Source organism: Necator americanus, chromosome IV, assembly GCF_031761385.1.
Source record: "Necator americanus strain Aroian chromosome IV, whole genome shotgun sequence".
NCBI classification, from domain to species: domain Eukaryota; kingdom Metazoa; phylum Nematoda; class Chromadorea; order Rhabditida; family Ancylostomatidae; genus Necator; species Necator americanus.
Window position 1 is genome coordinate 32,815,815 of NC_087374.1, and position 22,062 is coordinate 32,837,876.

Genomic DNA, 22,062 nt, shown 5'->3' on the forward strand with positions numbered 1-22,062 from the left:
ATGATTCTGTGGTGGGTAGCTGCACTTCTTCCTTCAGTAACCTCAGTGAGTTTCCCGGAAATCAAGAGACCAAAGAATGCTATGCAGCGGTCGTTAAAAAAGTACCCTTTAACCGAGAATCAATTTGATGAACAATCATTGTAATGTGCAGATCAATGCTGACTTGAAAAAACAATATGAAGACTATCGTGAGTGTATAAAGCGGAGGGAGAGCGTCTTATCTGACAGTAACTATGTTCAGGTGAGTATTCACACGTTCTTTTGTTACTCATCACTTCCCAAACGACTACGAAAAGCTCATATTGGTGCAAGTGACGTATCGTTTCCACCACAACAAAGATTTCCAAGAAACACATCACGAAGTCGAGTGTTTAGGTATCGTTCTAGGTAGGATCAGGGTTGTAGTTTACTGATATGGACGAGATCGTGCACGATTCTCTCTACAATGAACTCCCTTGTGAGATGAAATCCTTGGTAAAACTCTCCGTTTCGTTACGCTGAGCTGTTGGACATTGTCGACCTGAAATATTCGGATCCATCGGTATGAATAGGCATTTTAGGGGAAAACTCTTGCAAAATATGAAACAGGAGCGAATGTGACGCGGATTCTGCGCCAGATCCTGTAGTAGATCGGAAAGGTTTGGGCAGAGCTGTGTTCAAGGAAGATACGCCTCAGCGAGGATGCGGTCAACCATGTTAGGCAGTAACACCAGCCTGCCGTTGAAGTGGCTAAGTCAAGACTTATTGAAAAAGTGCTGAAGCATGAAAATCAATCAAGAACGGTAACATACGTCAGATTGCATCATTGTTCTTCTCAGAATCCTTCGTCGAGCTTTTTGAGTAGGTTGTAGGTCTTTCCAGTGCTCATCATGCACATACAGTTGAGTCAAAGAAATGTGATATTAGGTAGAGAGTGAGTAATGTCCCACACTGTGTTCAGGCGGAGTTAAACATTTGACAGTCACAATGAGCTTGATTCTGCTCTATACTACACCAGTTGGGACGGAAGCAGTCATGTGGGCCTTGGACGGACAGGGTTTCCTTACTCAGTACACAAAGGTACACCGAGAGTTGTACAGTAATTTCACAACCAGAATTTTGCCATTCTACAAGAACATCACAGTTAACGTGAAGAGAGAGCTCCGGCACGGTGATAAAATCTTACTTGAGATATTCACGGCCACTCTCGAGAACGCAGTGCGAAAACTGGAATGGAATGACATGGAAGTGAAGGTTGATGGTCGGCAACTACACCATTTGCGCATTGCTGATGACATCGTTCTGATAACATCTAGTATCAGTCAAGGTGAACGAATTCCGACTGAGTTCGACGAAACATGTTGATGCATCGGTCTTCACCTGCGTCTGCGAAAGACGATGTTTATGCGCAATGGTAGGGTCTCGGATCCTCCATTCATGCTCAACAAAACGAACATATCCGAATGCGCCAGAAACGTTTATCTGAATCGTGAAATATACATGAAGAACACCCTGACCTTCGAGCTGGGCAGAACGAATGAAGCGGTTTGGGGAGCTTATTAGAGCGGCGAGACTGTAGGGAAGACCAGAACTCCCGGCTCAGTGCTCACATTTTCAACACCGCAGTATTTCCTGTTTGACTTATACTACAGAAACCTGAGCACTTCGCGTGCAGGAAGAAAATACAGTGAGTGTCATTGAACGCGGAATTGAACGTGTGGTACCAGGAGTATCCCGCTTCACACAAGTGAGGGAGAGATTCAAAATTCTCTTCTATATCAGCGTTCAATGATCCGTTTTTTCCAAGGGATGTCAAATAGGGTGGCCCGCACCAGTGATGCGCATCAAGATCAACCGTTGGACCTGAGCCGTGAGCAACTGGGTTCCGCGATATTAAACGCACTACAGGAGGACCCGATGGTCAGACATCTTCACGAATTCCTTCGAAGAAACTTTTGATGCTTCTCCTGTCTTACGCGACCATTGGACGGATTAGGAGAAACCACTGGGCGAGTCTGGCGCGCGATGGGACAAATGGAAAGATTACTGGCGCCCGCTCGACCAGTTATAACAGCAACGGGAGTCGAGATGATCAATGTGATGTCTTCAATTTTCGACTCGACTGTAATTTTTGTCCTGTCATCTAGCTCATACTCGTTTTCCATGAGAATTTTTCTCACAGAACGCTGACATTGTGGAAATAGAAGAAGGAGAAAAAATTAGCTCCTTCATTTCGTTGTCACATGCAGAAAAACTAGTTTTCTAGAGAAGAAACTATGCTTCCTTTAAAGATTGCATGTGGTTTTAATCATCGTTACCAAAGAAGCAAGCTTAAAGTACAATAGAAAGCAATTCTCTATAAAACTCGTTGGTCAATTCCATTAAGGTTATTACGGTTGGAAAAGGAGCAGACGTAACTATGCCATGCTTTTCGTGGTGAGTTATTTGTTGCTAACTTTCGACAGAATGAAGAATTTTTTCGCAACACTGTTCGAGCATCCTCAGCTAATTGTTATTACATTATTATCTTTTCACGTTGTTTTTTTTATTGTATTACTATTTTTATGATTGAAAAAAATATTACTAACCTAATTTCCTCAACTATTCCAAGAAGTTTAAAGCATTCTTTTCTAGTGTATCACCCGAAAATGCGGTTGAGATAGAGTCCACCTACAAGCCGTCAGCAGGAACGATAGGAAGAGTATTTCTGAAGGCTATTGATTTTTTCAAAGAGGTTTGTTTTGTGCACGAATATGTTACGTTTGTATATCTTCTAATGTTTTTACTATTTCCCTTTCACAGAGACTCCTTCATGCTTCACATCGTGTAGTAGACTTAAATATGTGGAAATACGATTGGCAACGTGCTGTCATGGGTCAGGATTGGCGTCCACTTACAAAAATGCATGAGACTGGAATGAGAATGGAAAAAATCGCTGATAAAGTGAAACGGTAGATTGTCACAGATCTAACCTTCATATTCATCCCGAAGCTCACATGTCGTCGACCCCACATTTGTTCATCCTGATGAGCGTGATGCGTCTAATACAGCGCTGTTTCTCTGCTTGGGACACACACACTCTCTCTCACCCTCTGTTTCTTCATTCGGTGCAACTGAGGAGGCTGAGTTTTACTAGGAATGAAGACGAACTGGAGAATGTGATGGAATAAGACGAATTTGAAATATACCTGTTTTTCAAAGTGGGACCCATGTAAACGTTCAATTTTGATTTGTTCTTGCTCTTCACCAGCACTTCTATCCATTAATTTTAGAATCCTTTGTAGTGAGTTTCGCTCCTTGCATTTTTTTTCTTCTATTCAGTCTACTTTCGATTGTTTACTATTCTACATAAATCCAGCTAAAATATAGCAACTTTCCGTTTTTCCTGATAAAATGCGAAGAATAATGCCGTATTTTCCGACTACTTGAAAAGGTGACCGAAAGAAAAGCTATTGTAGAATTCATTTTTTTTTTCATACTGCGATACGTTGAGACTTAACTAAATCGCTTCGAAATAGTCCGAACGATTTCCAAGTGAACAAACAAACAAACAAACAAATGTGTAGATGAATGAACAATTGTGTACACTGAGAGTTGATTGCAGATTCCTTGCTCGTGATCGCGCAAAAATCCGCGTTGGTGATCGATATGAACTGAGGTTAACGTCGGTTGACCGCAATGCTACTGGATACTATCGTTGTTTGAATAAACATGGGAAACATCGAGTTGTTTCGACAATGTATTATTTGGATGTTATAAGCAGAGTGAAAATTGAAATGGTACGCAATTTTTCCTCAGGTTAAATTTACATATTTGCCAGTTGAAAAGTTCGACCTTCAATGAACCTCGGCATGTGAATGTAGTATCGAGTTTGATAAACTGTATACGAGGTTGTTAAATAAATTTATTGGCTAACGTTGACTGATAACTGATAAACTCCACGCCTACTTTCAATCACCAATTTAGCGACTATACTGAATGCTTACTTTAGATCGGAGACGCCTAGCATGGACCGCTGACTGATCGATCACGAGGGCGAATGGTTCGAATGTCACATTCGGATCGGAAGAACCATTCGAGATATGTCGCGAGTTCCTGCGTTATCGACAGACATTCACCCTTGCGGTTCATTTTAGGGTTTTTGGCTTGGATCCAAAATGCCTCCAGCGATTTTCGAGCCAACGTTTTAGATTCGTGCGCTGAGATTTGGACCCTGATTTCAAGATCGGCTCCGTCGTGTTTTTGTGTTCTATAGGCGCCTAATATTACATATTTACCTTCCCGAGATATTATTTACTTTTCTAGTTCTAATTTCTTGCTTTGCTAAGCATCATTGGTTTGTTACATGATTTCTTAGCGTTTTTAAAGTCCTACTTTGTTTCTTAAAAATTTAACTTAAGAATTCTAAGCAAATTGATTAAATTTTTTCTTTATATCGAGCGTATTCTTTCCCGGCCATCACATCATGCATAATGCGCAGTGTTATAGCCGCGTAAGCGACTGCACTCGATGTGACGCGGTAAAGCGAACGGTTGAAATCGTGGCGGGACCTTTGCTAGCTCCATTCATCGCTGCAGATCAAATCTCATCCTTTTCGGGCAAGATGGAAATTCAATGGTTAAAACAAACTACATTTAAGGTGAAATCCAAACTTGACGTTATTCCACTCTCAATACCCGTATGGAATAAGAAACTCAGTGGAAATTTGATAGCAAAGTCAGTGGTAAGTTAATTTTTTTTTTGTTCACCTAACTGGAAGTGCTGAACATTTTTCACTACAAGGCAAATTTTTAATGATCATAATAATTAATAATTAGTGATATAATTAATTAATTGACTGAAATATTTGCTTCTGTCCAGAATTCAGCATTCAGCAATTAGGACAAGGACTTAACAAAAGGAATTTAATTTAAATTTAATTGAATTAATTATTTTATTTAATTAAGAAACGACACTCGTACTCAATTTTTTCACGGTGTATTCATAGCTGAAACCTCATTGTACTAAGTAAAATTGATTTATGACCGCATTAGGTTCGTTAACCTCTGCCTTATGAGCTTGATTTTTGTTTTGCTTTTCCATCGTTCCTTTCTATGGATTAATAGAAATAATTCTTAAATAATTATGACGTGAATGTTATACTATTGTTGTAAGAACTACTTCATTTAATTTAGGCTTCACCTTGGAGCGAATGTAGCAAATGTGGCATTGAAATCGGAGAACAAGCGAGAAGTGTTCAATGTATGATCGAAGTAGGTCCTGAACGGTTTGGTGCAAATACCTCTAAATGTTTCTTAAACTGTGCGAAAAGACAGGGAGATGAAGAAATGTGCTCTGTTTTAGACAAATTACTACGCAGAATTCAGATCGCGGATTACGGGAACGAGCGGGGTCTCCTCGATCTCCGCCAATCGTCCCGAAAAACGGCGTGGGAATGGTGTTTATTCATATGAAGTTCGTTAAAACGCGCTTGTCGCGCCGCGTTCGAGCAGTCGAAGATTGATGGAGTCTCCTTACCATCCTATTCAAGTAAAACGAATGAATAAGCTGTTAAGGGGACGTGGTGGAGTACAAGGGTGGGCGTTCTAACGTATCTCGTTGGAACTAAAGCGGTTCCCACAGAATTTTTAGGACGACTAGGAGAAACTGAGGGGGTCTACGGGATGATCTACAACTCGAACTTTACGTTCTCCTTCGGGTGTGGTTACACCTTCACCTATGCTTGCAAGGCTCTCAGTCTAAGGATCGTTATCGGTATTTACCTTTACATTTATTAACCGGAACACATACGTATTCCCAAATTTTCTCTACTGCTCCCCAACCGATGAAACACCAGAAGTGGCTGAGCTAACTTAGGATTGAAAATGGTTATTGAAAAATAGATCCCATTTAAAAAAAATCCCATAGATCCCACAAGCTCCCATAAAGAGGTTTAATTGCCAGAATGAACGCAAAGTGAATATTGAAGGTATCTCCTCACGAAGCTGAGGTGGTACGGATTTCAAGTGGAGTATTCGTATACGGCATAGTAGATTTCCTAATTGCCGTAAAAAACGGCCCAGAAGATGCGGCGCATGCACAAGGCTGGCGCGCTCCAATCGAACCTGTTGTAGAAAGAGCGCGCCGGAGCGCTCGAAGCCGTATCTTCCGGGTCATTTTTTTTATGGTAATTAGAAAGAAATGGACAATGGAGTCCCCTATAATCTACGATCCCGTATACGAATATTTCACCTGAAATCCGTACCACTTCAGATTGGTGGGGTGATGCTTTTAAGAAGAGATTGTTTCACACGTCGTTCCCCGGGATTCAATTTATTCAGGATTCTATCGAAACTTGAAAAATATGGAAATAAAGAAGAAACTATTAGAAATTGATAACTGAATCCGATAATTGCATATTCAGTCACTTGTGCCTCTTTCGCATCTTCCGGCAGAATCATCGTGGATACAATTGTTTGGCACTGTGCCATGTTACTCCACGCTAGTACCATTGGATTTACGCTATCAATTTTCTTCAATCACCAACTACATACAGTATAGACCATGCTGGGTTAGTTAGGATCCACTAATTATTGTTGGCTTAGATTTAATTTGAATGTAATTTTTTTTTAATTTTAGCGTCAATGCACCACACAAACAGCACAAGACCGCAATTTAACTTCAGTCGATGAATTAGGAGAGCGGAGAGTCCTCGATTACATCCCGAAAGGAGAATTTCTTTTTGGAGAAATCCTTCCACGTCTAATGGCACCAGTAGTCCGAAGAGGTTACTTGGTGAGATTTAGCTAGGTGGTTCTATTTTTAGGAGCATACTTTTAATAATATAGGTTACGGAAGGGGACCCCATAGTGTTCACTTGCGAAATGCCTGTTGATGAACCGATCGGAATCCAATGGTTTTCCAAGAAAAAAGGTGCAATTCAATACAAAACTATTACCAAACAGTTTCAGGTAAGAGTAAATTTTAATATTATATTCATATTAATTTTTTCGCTAGTCTTCTGCCTCTACTGCACACCTATAAGTTTACCAGTTGTTAATAAATAAATAAGCATTGGAAAAACGGTGGAAAAACGGTCTCGGTACGAGCACGCGGGAAAAATCACAAAAAAATGAAATTGTCTTTAAAAGTCGCTGAATAAAATTGAAAATAAGTTCAAATTATTCGAAATGTCCACTGAATACCACTTCCTCGGTCACCTTAAAGAATCTTCTGAATAGTGTTCAGCCTACTTCCAGCGATCACTGCCCCTCAGACGGGTCCATGACTGATATGGAGCTGTTTGTAAGCAAAAAACTGCGCTTCGGTTTTTTCAGGAAAAAAAAACCCTATCGCCAAAGCCACATTTATATCATCTGAAAACACGTGAATGTGCACTACGTGGTCAAAATGATATGAAGCTCGGTGCGTAAGCTGCTGCGCTCGAAGGGATGCATCTGGACTCGAGGTGCGACCGTGGCGAACTGCAACGATGAGTAGTGCTAACAAAGGTCTCTCCTCGATTCTAACCGCTACGCTCCACCGCACCGCTTCTAGCGCCGACGCGTACGCAATTTCACCAGGGTTCATATGGTTTTGACCCAACTATAAAACTTAGTGGTTGTTGACGAAAAAGTTAACAGTGAACGTATAGATAGTTCGAACGGTTTGTAGGAATCGGACTAGGAGAATGACTTATTCGTTTTCCTCCATTCGAATAAGTAAGCATAAGGATAAAGGATAAAGTGACTGGCATTAATCAATCCGCTTGGGGTGTGCCACCGCTTTCAGTTCAATTCAGAATCGTTTGAGGTTCACGAACGAGGCCTATACAATGGTTTGTGGGGCTACCTGATGTGTCAGGTCAGTGTTTTATTCTCCAAAACAAGCCTAGTACCAATTTATCGACCCCGAAGGGATGAAAGGCTTCGTTTGCACTAAGGCGGATTCGAACGTCGAATCAATCGTCGAATCAATCAATCAAGCGGAACCTCTAACCGACTGCGCCACACCCGTCCCTCGAATAAGCATACTGTATAGTATTGAAAATGAATAATAGCGTTGTCACTGATTTACAGGGTCGGTTCTCGTTTGATGAAATGTCTCGTCTCTATATATCGAAAATTGAACTCGAAGATAGTGATGAATATTTGTAGGTTTTCAACCTTATCCGACTATAAATGACTCAGCAAACGATACTTTAAAAAAAAAGTGTGTTTCAGCTGCTACACTGCTGAAAAAGTGCTGATGGGTGCGCATGTTCTACGAGTCTTGGAAAACGATCGAACGAAAGAAATTGTGGCGAATCTTGAAATGTTCTTCCGATTTGCTGCATTCACATTTATATTTGTTTTAATTGTAGGACAAGTGATGAAATAATGAGATTCTAGACTAGAGAGTGCACTAGAGAATTCAACAAGTACTATTACCAGTATTGTTTCTTGAAATGATTTCAATTGATTTAAATACCTCAGACTTTAATTAAAGTTTCCATTAATTCAGCGTCAGTTCAACAATAAAAGCCTCATAGAGTTAAACATGAGGATCAAGACACATCGAATGACAAACACTTTCAACATATAATCGGGTCAAAACAACAGTTCGGTGCAGTTGCTTAAAGGCATCACCCCACGAATCTGAGGTGGTACGGATTTCAGGTGGACTAATCGTATACGGGATCGTAGATTATGGAGAGAGGGGTGATCTCGTCCATTTCTTCCTAATTGCCATAAAAAATGGCCCAGAAGATACGGCTTCGAGCGTTCCGGCGCGCTATTTTCTACAAGGAGCTTGGTTGGAGCGCGCCAACCTTGTGCATGCGCCGCATCTTTCGGGCCGTTTCTTACGGCAATTAGGAAGAAATGGACGGAATCACCCCCTCTCCATAGTCTCCCATCCCGTATACGAATACTCCACCTGAGATCCGAACCACCCTAGATTCGTGGGGGTGATGCCTTTAAACGGCTACGTTCGAAGCAACGCAGTAGAACTGGCGGTTGGAATCGAGGTGGGACCATCACGATGAGTGGTGCTAGCAGAGGTGTCGAGAAAAAGGCATGTTGAACAGCCCGAACCCCGTCTCCAACGCTGCAACTGATTACAGTTGATGGAACGCAGGCAATATGCAACGCGTCGGCGTTTGTGCATATGGAAGAACTTCCGATACTTATTTGAAATATGCTAGTTGGATAGTTGGATTGCTCACGTAAGACTAGGGTAGAATTGCCTACTTTCCAAAACATAATAAGTCCTGTCATTGAGACACACAGGGCTATTTCTCACGTTCTTTTCTTGAGAACTAGAAGGGTTTAAGCGTAGGATCATCCTCAAAGTCGTGAACTGCACCTTTAACTGTACCTGTTTGCTGGAAGATCCAATTTTTTTTTTGGTACGACGTCTCTATTGAGGAGCTATACGCCGCTGTTGGACAGTATTTCGAATGAAAGAGGAAATATCTTTCTCCTTGGTGAACTTTTGCTCTGTTTGTCTCTGTTTAAGCACTACTATATTAAATTGTTGTAATCCAGAACTTGTCATTTAGATGTATTTAAGTGCCATTTAACGCAACTTTTTCTTACGAATATTCATTTATTCTCAAATTTATATCACCAAGTAACATCACAAATTGTGTCTACTGTTGTTCTTACTAGGTCTTTCCCGTCTTTCGTGTGATTCACCTTCCGATCTTTCCATATAATGACGATCGTCAGGGAAGAAACTGTGGAAGAATGGCGTATGGTCACGTCGAGCACGATCCTGAATGATCGTCGATGAACAGATTTGGGAAACGTTACTCTATTTTTGCACAATGGTAGAAGAAAATTGTTCCGATAAGGGGTGGTAAATTTAAATTAAGTTCAAAGCTAGGAAGTGACTTTTTTCCGCAGTATGTTATATTATGTTATATTATTATGTTATGTTAGTATATTCTATAGATCGTCGCAGATCATTGTGTTGCACTCGATGCGCTCCGGAGCGGGTTAACACTCCCTTGGTCCTTGCCGTTGTATGTCTACCGTTGATTACTTTCAAAGTTGTTTGTTGAACTATGGAATCCTTCCCACTTCTCTTAGATTTAATTGTTAATCTTGTTTTGAAGATCCAGCAGCATAACATTGTAACAGTTAATTGCAATATCATAGTGGAGTTGTGGAGAAATTTGGCCGCTTCAGTTGTGGATCGAATCGCCTATTTCTCCAAAAAAAGGGAATTTGCCGAAGGCAACTCACCTAATAAAGTTGTGTTACATCCTCGTGTACAGCCCACCAAACATCAATACAATACTATATCATGGCAAGGTTTATCGGAAGTGGAACATCCCGATGATAAGTCAACTTTTTTTCCAATTTTAATCCAGAGACGGTAGATCGCGAGGAGGATTGATTGCTGTAACTTATTTTGCCTAGATGACAATCGAAGTGCTGCCGCCCATAACGTTGGACACGTACAAGGCCCAACTATCGTCTTGACAAGAACATCACAAGAATGAACGATTACACCATGGAAAGAGAGACATGTAAATCATCACGACTCAGTTATCCTCGATGGGTCGTATACAATATCACAGTGTGGTGAATCTCCTCAACAATGCAGCGATGGCACCGCAAAGTTTGTGACCATAAGGTGTTGGCAGCGCTGTTAAAAACTATTCCAATTGGTTCAGCATCACTTACTAATGTAGTGGAACAATCACGTGGACCAACGATCTTCACAACGGGATGAGTTCACTGTCGCGGAGGTTCACTACAGGGTCATGATTACCCTCTGCTACAATTTCTCCTTCTCTTTTTTCTTTAGCCTGGTTTGATCGCCCTTATGTCTCTGCCGGCCAACGCGTTTCTCTGTTCTTCGGCTCTCTACATTTGAAAACGTAGCCGCGAACTTTGGTCAGCTTACCTTTACGTTATATGGATCCTTTTTCTTGAGATTAGTTTATTTTGTCTCTGTAGTTTATGCTTGTAAAGCCGTCACTGTTCCAAAAACATTGCATTTGGATGGGCACTGTGGTCATCTCTCAAAGTTGCGAAATTTTTTTTTGGAATCCAAAGTGGTTCCACTTTTGATTATTACCGCAGATAACACATCTGCAGATCCGTATCTCACCTGCAGCACTTTCGTAGCACCCCCTGCGTCCCACATGCAAAATTTCTGCACGTGGCATGCACTTTGCATTTATTCAACTCTACATTGTTAAAGGCAGTATAGCACAAATCTGAGGTGGTGTGGCTTTCAGGTAGAGTATCCGTATACGGGGTTGTAGATTATGGAGACGGAGGTAGTTCCGCTAATCTCTCCCTGCATCACTGCAAACGACCACCTCCAGAATGCTGTTTTGTATGACACCATCTATTGCAACGCTCCACCCCTTGCGCCGTCTCCGCCCTGCGATTCGTCGAAAATGAATTCGGACTGCCCCGATAGGCAGTAACGGAAGCTACGCATGCAAGGGTGGCGCGCTGCAATAGAAGGCATCGTACAAAACAGCATTCAGGCGTCGGCTGCTTGCAGTGATTCAGGGAAAGATGAGCGGAACCACCCCGGTCTCCATAATCTACGACCACGTATACGAGTACTCCACCTGAAATCCGTACCAACCCAGATTCGTGGTATGCTGCCTTAGAGCATACAGCTGTCCGCGGGAGGTGCACATCCCGCTATTTCGTACGTAACAGCCCATATTTAAATTTATATTTCGTCCTAGAAATCTGATTCTTTCAGCCCGAACTGTACATAATAACGGAATCAAAAGAAACCGCTAATAAATTGGTAAAGCAGTTGTTTTGTGCCATTGGATATTTCCTATACTTCTTTGTATTTATCACGCTACTTCGATTTACTGCTAAATTCTTTATTTCATCGAATTATTGTTGTTTTGCAAAACCCTTCATCACTATCTCAAGTTTAAAAAGAACAATTGATTACAACCTAGCTTAAAGAAAGGTACTATTAGGTAACTGCTAAGGTACTTAGAATCGTCACAGCTGTGTTTGCAGAACCTAATGTTCCAAAAAAGTAGAACAAATAAACAGTATCTTCTTTATAGTATCTCGCGTTTTCTTTCGAATCGCTTATATTTAACTGCGTAAGGAATCCAAAAACTTACAAGCGCTTCGAAAAAGCTATCGCGGTCGATTTCATCGCGTCGATGTTCGTCGTCTACACGTTTATAGAAGGCATCGTATTCTGCACGTGACACAACGCCGTCTCCTAAAAATATTCAGTTATGTAGTTTCTAATGCAGTGTCAACAGTCTTTATGGGATTTCAGTAGCCCCTAGTTCGAAAGAGTTTGTCAGACGCCAATGCGATTACTGTAACGAATCTGTGGTGAGAGTACAGTCGTTGTGTATCCCACAGTAAAGGATAATCATTGCATAGAGATAAGTGAGTTATTTGGACTGCGAAACTTTCGAAAAAGTTGCTGCAATTCTGCGAATAATCATAAGAGAAACGCGGTTTCTGTTTTCCAGTATGTGCAGTTTTTGCAGTATTCTTCAAAGAGTTTTTAGACATCAATTTACTTGCTCATATTGCATATCAAATAGGAAAATACCATCAGTTTTCTATTTTACAGTTGATGTGCAGTGATACGCAACTATACTGTAGCTTTCCAAGAAAAATTTGCGAAACAAAGTAGATATAAAGTGCACTCTTATTGTGATTTTCAGGAGTATTCGTCCATCTCAGACGAACTTTGAGAAATCTTTGAGCCGGTTTAGCCCAAGTAGCAAGTCTGGTAAAGGTGGCTAATCTAGAACTATCTTCTCATTGCTCCTTTTCCTGAGCAGCGCTTTTAGTACATGGTTCTCCTTATCGTAAAACTCACCATCCTCGTCTAGTTTATGAAAAGCGGCTGATTTTCTTTCTATGTAGTGCGTGTCGCCAAGAATAAATTCAGTGAAGCTGATCTGTTCATTTCCATCTGTGTCGAGACGCCGAAATTCTGAAGAGTCATATTTTAGTGCCTTATATTGGTATACATCTAAAATGGTATTTCTTTAATTGTGGTATGCAGTTACTGCTTGTGGTGATTCCACCTCGACCCCTTATCGATTTCTTTGGCTTAAATGCAGCATACCACGAATCTGAGGTGGTACGGATTTCAGGTAGAGTATCCATATACGGGGTCGTAGATTATGGGGACATCATCTCTTATGGTTCCGCTCATCTCTCCCTGAATCACTGCAAGCAGCCGGCCCCTGAATGCTGTTTTGTTCGATGCTTTCTATTGCAGCGCGCCACCCTTGCACGCGTAGCATCCCTTACTGCCTATCGGGGAAGTCCGAATTGGTTTTTGACGAATCGCAGGGCGGAGGCGGCGCAAGGGGTGGAGCGTTGCAATAGATGGTGTCATACAAAACAGCATTCTGGAGGTGGCCGTCTGCAGTGATGCAGGGAGAGATTAGCGGAACTACCTCCGTCTCCATAATCTACAACCCCGTATACGGATGCTCCACCTGAAATCCGCATCGGATTCGTGGTATGCTGCCTTTAAATTTGAATTGTACCGGGCAGTCACGTGGGCATCAGTCATACAATATCACGGGGGAAATCACTCTGTATAAAGTGCTCGCTCACGGGTTGTCAGTTCGTCTAGCCTACACCTCGTTGTGAAGAGCAAGGTGCTAGTACGATAAGTCCGATCGACGAGGTAGTGTATCTAAGTAGTTTTTGCAGAAGTAGGGGGTATCGTAGCTGAACCGACGTAAGCCGATGAAGTAAGCGACGGACTGTTTAATGTTATCTCAGAGCCCCTTCGGGCTTTCAACGTGAAGATCCGAGACCAAGCGATTGAAGGGGTGCTAATGGTGCCAGGGCGATAGGTTTAGGAGGAACTGCTCGCAACAGAGGTGCAGGACCATTCTGAGCGGCAACGCTGCATCAAATGAGGTGCTCGAAAAAACAAGTAGTTTTATTTAGTGTTGAGGATAGAAATTTGGAGGATGGAGGAGCATTCCACATTCCTGAACTTAAGTTGGAGATGAAGCTCCAAAGCCTTTACTCTTCTGTGCTGATATTGGTCACTGTATGAAGGGAATGCTGCTCAAGTATATGCTCATAATTGTCATTGTATTTTACAGGTGGAGACAGAGAGTCGAAAGTTTTGAAAAAGTTGGGAATGACCACTCTAAACCGTTGGATAGCTGACGGATAAACACAGGATTTAACCTTCTGCTTGTATTGGCTACCAACAGTTGCTTGCAGAACCGAAGGATTTTGCTTAGATATTAGTACTGGTTAGAAGAATGTCCTAGTCTAATCCTACACCAATGAATATTTCTCATTAACCATTACGTCAATGGACGTTAAGGAGGAGCTTGACAATATCAAAGTCCTGGACACTTCCTGCTGCTTCCAAAGTAGGCGGCCGATCCTAAAGGACAAGAATTTTCGTTAATCAATGAGGTTATCGCAGTCGTAGACACATATTTTTTGCATGCTGTCTACTATTTTTTTTAAATGGGGTAGGATAGCCGGAGCAACAAACATAGCAGTTCAGAAGGAGATCGTTTCAAAAACCGGACTTAGCACAGACGTATGTTACATCCTGAAAAGAATTGGAGCCGAGCCGAGTGGCCGAGTGACCGCGATGCGCATTCAGTTGAAGATGCGTTGCGGTTAAAGCGATGCGTTCATACAGATGAACACGTTTTACACCGGCTATACATGTGCATTCAATTATTCTATCAATTTCATTCATAGGTAATTTTTTCTACTAATTTCCACATACAACGAGTGGTGTCTACAAAGAAAAGAAAGGAAATTACAAACAATCTCCAAACGAACCATTTGCTCGCGGATTGATTTTATCGAAAGGTATTGGTGTGATTCCATCTGCGTTTGGATTGCGTTGCTTGGTAGCCATATCTGCTAACTCGAATAAAGATAGTATAAAAATTATAAGAAGAACCATTTCCTGAAAAACGTAACTGACAGTGCTTAGATTTCCAAAATTGATCCAGATATATATTTGTCACTAAAGTCATATGAAACCGCATTGCTTGACACAACAAAAGCTATATTTTCTGATGAAACCAGAACCAATGATGAAACGTACATGTATTATTTTGCTCCAGAATGTGAACACAAAGCAAAGGAACAGAGAATGAATGAATAACTAGACCAGTAGCGTATTGCGGCAATTTATACTAGGTCGGCGTTTTTCAGCGGCGAAAACGATGCAGGCGCTGATCCATACCAGATGCTGGCTGGATGATCAACAATATTAGAGTAATAGACACGTCTTCAGAATGACAATCGCATGTCATCGAATCAAATGATCTGTACCAGATGTTTGGAGTTTTTCTTACCCTTGTACCCCTAGGATAAAAAGAAGTGTCTCATCCTCTTCCAAGTACTATGTTGGCGAATGTTTTTTATTATACCTGATCTGCATACGTAAGACTTCTTTTCGTTGTTGTGGCATTTTTGCAGTTCAGCTAGATGCAGTTACCAAAATCACTTCGAAATTGTTCTATTTTTGATTTCTTTAATTGAGCCGGACACGAGGTTGTTACAATCCTTTATTCGTGGCTAATGTCTCGGCAACATCGCCTTCTTCAAAACCTGAAAGGATGAAATCGAACGTGTTTAATCCGATCAAACGCCTTATCAGCACAAGAAAGAAAGTCCTACGTTTACTGTTGGGCCTCATAGCTACCAGTAGAAGAGAACATCGTACCTTAGGATCAGCTGACTATCCTGCCACTGCTAGATAACTGTTGTGAGGTGACTAGCGCAATCAAATATCAGCTTTAAATAGAGGGAGTTCCCGCGTAATGCAGAGGCATTCCTCTTTGCGATTCATCTTTGGGCCCTTGGAGTGGATCCAAAAAGCCTCCGGTGCCTTGCGCGCCGCAATACGAGGTTCGCGCGCCAAAATCGTGATCTTAACTTCAAAATCTTCTCCGTTATGACGTCGTACCCTATGAGCACCTAATGCAGTGGAGTCACATGAGTCACATGTTTTATTTTTTTCGCTCAACAAAGATTATAAACCAGTTTCAGTGACAGGCAAAGTGTTAAAGACTTGATTTCCAGCATTGAATGGTGATAAGAAGAGTCCTTACTCGATGGTGACCGTCACGCTCCACCGCGCCGCTTCGAACGCAATCGCTCACGCAACTGCGCCGTGTCGTCTTGACTCTACTATATCTGAGTAAGTAGGTGTCTAGGGAAACGAGGGAAAATTCCCCGAGTGTAGAGCTGCAATTGCTTTTTGCAAACTTTCCACCGAGTATTTTTAAAATGCTATCTCATCTATCTACTAGAAAAGAGGTATTTGTTAATATAAATATTTCGACGTGTTTTAAACGATTAAAATCATTTAACTTTCAGAAATCCTTCAAAGCCTGCAAAATTCACTATTACAAATCTGTATAAAATTGATGAACCGTAAAAAAAGAGCTAAATTAACAACAGTGTAAGGATTAACACTTTCAGTTAAATAGAAAGTAGTGCACTGTGGAGGATCCTAGTTATTTCAGTGATAAAACCGGTCGACGTGAGTGTGACGATCCAGGTATTCAAGCGACAACTTTCAGACTGTTCTTGTTTTCAGCGACTTGCATGTTTTTTTTAGAAAGGCATTGCTACAGCGTAATAATACGCAAACCCACCTCTCTTCAATTTTTCCTAACCCAGCAATAAAAATGTGACATCGTGTAGCGTGTAGTCAGAACAAAAGAACCTACTTATCTCTGCAGTCAAATTACAGGAAATGAGGCTCTCGTCTCGACCGCAGCCGTTTACGCAACTACACAAGGCTTCAGTACCTTTCCACCCGACTATTTGCATTTCAAAACAGGATTGAATAGAAACCACAGCTAAATAAGAGAGAGTTGATAGGTCTATCGTGAAATTTTGCTGCCTCAGAGCACCTGAGAACTTGAATTTTTGCTTTCCGGAAAGTAACTGACTCTTCGGTTTTAATAAAGAGAACACCATTTTCACGGACACGGTATCTCTCATGAAGAAGTTGATATTTTACAACAGATAAGATCGGGAAGTCTTCACAGTGTTTCTTGTACTATTCCACTACACTTGGCGCAGTAATTCAGAGTAGCTATCAGCGTTGATTACGGAGTGTAATCTACTCTGCGCATGCGGTAGAACCACATACATTTACAACATTTACATTTATACACCATTTTCACGGACGCGGTATCATCCAATCACACTACAGGACAGGTACTTTCCCAAAATATGCAGAAGAAAAAACCAAACAAAATGATAAAGGATAAAGTGTCTGGTGTTAATCATTCCGCTTGAGACCACATTCGCTTTAATTCATAATCGTTTAAGGTTTATTATGTCTGGCCCATGAAATGACTTACGGGGGCTGGCCGATGTTTTGCCGACACTTGAAGTACGAATGGCTTTGTTGACACTAGGACGGTCTCAAACCATCGACCGATCGTGCAGACACATTTGATTCTCTTACCGACTGTGCTAGACCAATCCCAAAACAAAATAAATGATGGAATAATTCGCTTAAACTTGCCAGAAGTCTATCTCCGTATTTGTAGAGAGAAAACAATTACATACTTTCTTATTTGAAATGAAGAGAACTAAACCAGGGTTATGGAAATTTTACTGTCTGTAAGTTGTACATACATGTTTGCATTAGGAAACAATGCTCTCAGCAAATTTATTGAACATCGTCCGGAAATAAATAACATTTGGAATGCTGTTGAAGATAATAAATATAACAGGATGAGAGCACACTTTTGAAGTGAATATTATAATGGCAGAACTCGCAAAATTGAGAAATTCACAGGTAACTTTCGAAACGGATATCATCAAGAAACGTATTTACATATAAAATGCCTCCCATTCCTCAAAGAGTGCTTCGGGATCCTCAGTCGCCTTCTCCTAGAATTTATACATCATTTCAACAACATGGAACAATTGTGTTATGAAAAAACCGTATTTGCCGACATAGCCCCTTCCGCCATTAAAGATACCGTTCAAAAACAAATCACTTTTAAATTCACGAAGAAAGAAAAGTAGAAAGAAGTGAAGGACAAAGAAATAGTGAAATTTCACAGGAAATCAACGTTTCGTTTGATTCTTGTTAACTTCAGTCCAATAAAAAGTGCTTACCATTCGTTAAAAAAAAAGGATGAATGGTCCAGGTACGAAGATTTTAGAAAGTTCGTGTTAGTTTTTTTTTTCAAACTTTTAAACTCTGTAATCTGCGAAACTAACATGAAAAAAAAACTAAACTAAAGCCGTTATACCTGGATTTCTTGGCGCGCATCTTTCACCACAACGGTACCGTCCGGTTTGATAACCCTCATGCCAGGAATTGTCCTAGCTTCATACTTCTCCAATAATTCCCTAGAGAATACCAAAATCTCAATACAGCACTATTATACCGTTCAAATACCTAACCGCTAAAAAACTTACTCGATCTTCGGATCCCCAAACGGAATGAAAGTCCAATCACCCATATGTTCATCGTAATATTCAAAAAGTTCGTCAGCTTCCTTGTCACGAGAGACTAGTACGATCTCGAATTCTGGATGTGTTTCCTTGACCGCTTCATAGAATCTCTAAAAAATAGTCTGATATTCCTCAAACTTCACCCAGAATGTCTTTTCGGACCTCTAAAAGGTACGTTGCCATCAAGTAACCGCCTCGAGCTTTTTTTCAAGTTTCATCTTTTTGCTCTTCATTTTACTTTACGATAGTCCATTAAGAAACAGACTTTCGGGCTGAAGACGTCTCACCTTCCCCTAATAAGAGACTCTGGCAGAAATAACGAAATTGAGGGGTTTTTATGTCTTCCCGGTTAAGAAAGACTATTCATTGTTTCTATAAGGTACGAAATGATCAAATGATCAAATCGAATTCACAACATATCTTAGTAGAATTAGTCCACACGTTACGGATCCTCTAAGACCAATGCTTAAGTTTAGGGCCCGATCTTAGTAGCTTTACATCACACCTTGGTAGCGTTATGCCGCACGTTAGTGTTTTTTTTTTCTTAGGAGAACTGATTCTACCTCACTCCAGCAGTAAACTGCGTCGAAATATCACTTACCTTCAATTTGGGAGTGAAAGCACGACAAGGAGGACACCAGCTAGCGGAAAAATAGAGACCAACCATCTAAACATCAAATGTAACAGTTAATGTCGACACAAACAGAATTTTAAAGCCTCATCACTTTTGAAAAAAGAGGAACGGGAAAAGGAAAAAAGGAAAAATATCATCCTGAGATATGTAGATAACCGTAAATACTAGTAGTGGATGGGCTTCTCACCTTCCCCTTGAGATAATCTCCTGCATCCACTTGACTACCATCTTTTAGTTGAATCTTGACGCCAGAAAGCAGTTCAGCCATGTCTCTCTAGAAAAATATCGGGCAAAATGTAGTTGGGGAGGGCCACTCAGTGGAGCTCCTATTTTTCGAAACAATTAAATCACTATAGGCTCCTAGGCCTGAGCAATATTTCTAGAGGATCTATGAGAATCTATGATGTACGCTAAACTTACTAAGAGAAAAAGAAAGATAGAGCATCCACAAATAAGGGCGCCACAGAGTGCCCTCCCACTAAATTTCCCACGAAATATGTCTACAGAGGGTATTGACACATTTGGACTATGAGCAGAAGAGAAACAAATGAAACAGCACAAAACCACCGCAAAAAAGGAAGCAATTCAATCCCAGTGCCAGCATTTTGAACATTAAAGTTTCGCGCCCGATTCGTTTTGGAGCGCGAGATCTCTTCACATGATTGCCATGGGGTGACCTCGGGGCATTTTTTGTACACTAAATGATTTGTGATTGTACCTGAAGGTCCATTGATTGTGATGTATGGAAGCAAAGAGAAGATAAAACGTTACTTTTACGAGGCCAGCAACGATTCAGGTCACGACCTTGTGATCAGGGAGCTGTAAGGTGCTAAATTCGTTGAGATGAAAGCCGGCAAAAGCGAGGAAGCGAATGAGTTGAAGTGCAAATCATACCTAATGTCTTAGTTTTTCGTTTCTACGGCTCAAAATACAGAATGTCACTCCGTCTGCGGAAAAAAAATCTGGGGGGAGAAACTGTGGATATTTGGAATCGACGGGAACTAACGATGACGAAACAAATGAATGATGACAAAGGATCCCTTAACATTACATGTGTTTTCTATTTCTACACCACTGATGTTTTTCGTTTCATTTTTCCTTTGTTTTTCATTTTCTTTCCTTCTTCTTTTTTTTTCGTTCTATTGATTTTCGTTTGTTTATGTTGACAAAAAGACAAATTACTGAACAGACGAATAATCAGTGGTGATTCTTAAAACGATGATTAAAGGCGTCACCCCAAGAATCTGAGGTGGTGCAGATTTCAGGTGGAGTATTCTTATATGGGATAGTGGATTATGGAGAGGGGAGGTGATTCCGTCCATTTCTTCCTAATTGCCGTAAAAAAACGGCCTGGAAGATGCGGCGCGTGCACAAGGCTGGCGCGCTCCAATCGAACTCCTCGTAGAAAATAGCGCGCCGGGACGCCCAAAGCCGTATCTTCCAGGCTGTTTTTTACGGCAATTAGGAAGAAATGGACGGGATCACCCCTTTCTCCATAATCTATAATCCATATTCATAATCCCGTATACGAATACTCCACCTGAAATCCGTACCACCTCAGATTGGTGGGGGTGATGCCTTTAATTACCCCTACAACTACTAATTTTGCTATCTTTGCGCTTTTATTTAGGAAAGCCTGAAAATTATAGTACATTCGTATTTCGTGTTCACTAGTATTTTGTTCATGACCGTTTCATGGAGATCATCATGGGGATGCGTTTTTTGCGTGCTAACCAGCTTTCACACTTCATTTCACTTCCGGTAATCATCCCTTTAATTGCATTTCGTACTTTATACATATGAATGAGTTTGTGTGTGGCTATCATTGGATATATGTAACTAACTTATTTCTTTACTATTTTTTATTATTTATTTCTAAAAAAAAATTACTATTTTTTATTTAACATTACCATAATCTAATCTATAAAATTTCACTATTTTTTTTTATTCAACATTACAATAATCTTTTTTATCCAGTTCATTTACAACGTAATATTTTTTTGCGTATATATGCTACTCAAACTTCGCAAATATATACTAAAGCAATGAAATATCTTCAAAAATTCACGAAAAAAAAATTCAAGAAAAGAGAAGAGTAATTTCTAGGAGGAGATTTATTGGGCTCTGTTGGGGACGTTTGTTTGGGACGGACATAGCGCAGTCGTAAGAGGTTCCACTGTGACTGCACGATCGATGGGATGGCTCGAAACCTCGCTATTGCTAACCAGGCCTTTCACGAATCCATGGTATGAATAAATTGGCATCAGAATTGTTCTGATGTCTGCGATGATAAAAACATTGACTTGACTACTACCAGCTAGCCCCTGACCCCCTTTCCCCTGCTCTTCTCTTCCCTCCTTTCCCCTCAAGCCATTGTATCGGCTAAGCACGCGTTCGTAAACCTCCTGTCAACTACATTACCCTCATCCCTATAAATAATGTATTAGAAATTGTGAAATTTTATTAGCTTTTCAGAAATCGCCGACACATCAGATTTCGTTGGCTAATCTCAGCGGGAGAAATCATCGGAAACAGTGATGGTGGCTGGGGTAGTAAAAAGTAGGAAATCTATTCTTTCCCTACCGTGATCCCCACTGTTTGACTTCACGTGTATCACTTATTGTCCATTTTCAAATGCTCTGCTCGATTTGATCTACACCCACTGTCGAGATTGTACAATCGTGCGAGTGCAATACGCTCACGATGAAGGTAAAACTTGCGCGATAGGGGATATCGGTGGAACAGGAAGAGTATGTGTTCCGGGCACACGTCACGTTTACCCCATTGAAATTAATGTCCATAGGCTAAATTTACATTAAGGACGGGCGTAGTGCAGTCGGCTGAAGGTTCACTGTGCCACAATGGTTTGAATGGTTCGAAACCGCACTAGTGCTAACCATGCATTATCTTTGCTTCAGAGTGGAACGGATTGCTACCAGACTTATCTGAGAGGATAAAAACACTGATTTGATACATTGGCTCACCACTACATGTCACTCTATATGCTAAGATTCGTTCTAAACC

At 40.9% G+C, this 22,062-nt stretch overlaps 4 protein-coding genes across 6 annotated transcripts; 2 read left to right on the plus strand and 2 right to left on the minus strand.

The window, feature by feature from the left end:
* On the plus strand, positions 1-8,337 carry RB195_003498 (uncharacterized protein; the record flags this gene model as incomplete). Its single annotated transcript, XM_064201177.1, has 13 exons — positions 1-45; positions 152-241; positions 2,366-2,415; positions 2,614-2,713; positions 2,782-2,930; positions 3,584-3,758; positions 4,619-4,702; positions 5,154-5,231; positions 6,383-6,529; positions 6,598-6,753; positions 6,807-6,929; positions 8,037-8,110; positions 8,181-8,337. 13 exons carry the CDS (start codon positions 1-3, stop codon positions 8,335-8,337), a joined length of 1,428 nt encoding a protein of 475 aa, XP_064057058.1.
* RB195_003499 (uncharacterized protein) lies at positions 967-1,344 on the plus strand (the record flags this gene model as incomplete). Its single annotated transcript, XM_064201178.1, has 1 exon — positions 967-1,344. The coding sequence occupies one exon, from the start codon at positions 967-969 to the stop codon at positions 1,342-1,344; it is 378 nt and encodes a 125-aa protein (XP_064057059.1).
* A 1,239-nt stretch (positions 8,338-9,576) lies between the features above and the next one.
* On the minus strand, positions 9,577-14,871 carry RB195_003500 (uncharacterized protein; the record flags this gene model as incomplete). Of its 2 annotated transcripts, none has more annotated exons than XM_064201179.1 (4): positions 9,577-9,714; positions 12,062-12,165; positions 12,784-12,900; positions 14,745-14,871. In XM_064201179.1, 4 exons carry the CDS (start codon positions 14,869-14,871, stop codon positions 9,577-9,579), a joined length of 486 nt encoding a protein of 161 aa, XP_064057060.1. The 2 variants fall into 2 exon arrangements, with proteins under 2 accessions (XP_064057060.1, XP_064057061.1); XM_064201180.1 differs by having other exon boundaries at positions 14,745-14,823.
* A 2,900-nt stretch (positions 14,872-17,771) lies between these two features.
* Positions 17,772-22,014, minus strand: RB195_003501 (uncharacterized protein; the record flags this gene model as incomplete). Of its 2 annotated transcripts, XM_064201182.1 has the most annotated exons (7): positions 17,772-17,831; positions 18,200-18,299; positions 18,369-18,514; positions 19,006-19,071; positions 19,226-19,312; positions 19,459-19,538; positions 21,936-22,014. In XM_064201182.1, the coding sequence occupies 7 exons, from the start codon at positions 22,012-22,014 to the stop codon at positions 17,772-17,774; spliced, it is 618 nt and encodes a 205-aa protein (XP_064057062.1). The 2 variants fall into 2 exon arrangements, with proteins under 2 accessions (XP_064057062.1, XP_064057063.1); XM_064201181.1 differs by lacking the exons at positions 19,459-19,538; positions 21,936-22,014 and having other exon boundaries at positions 19,226-19,306.
* Between the last annotated feature and the right edge of the window lie 48 nt (positions 22,015-22,062).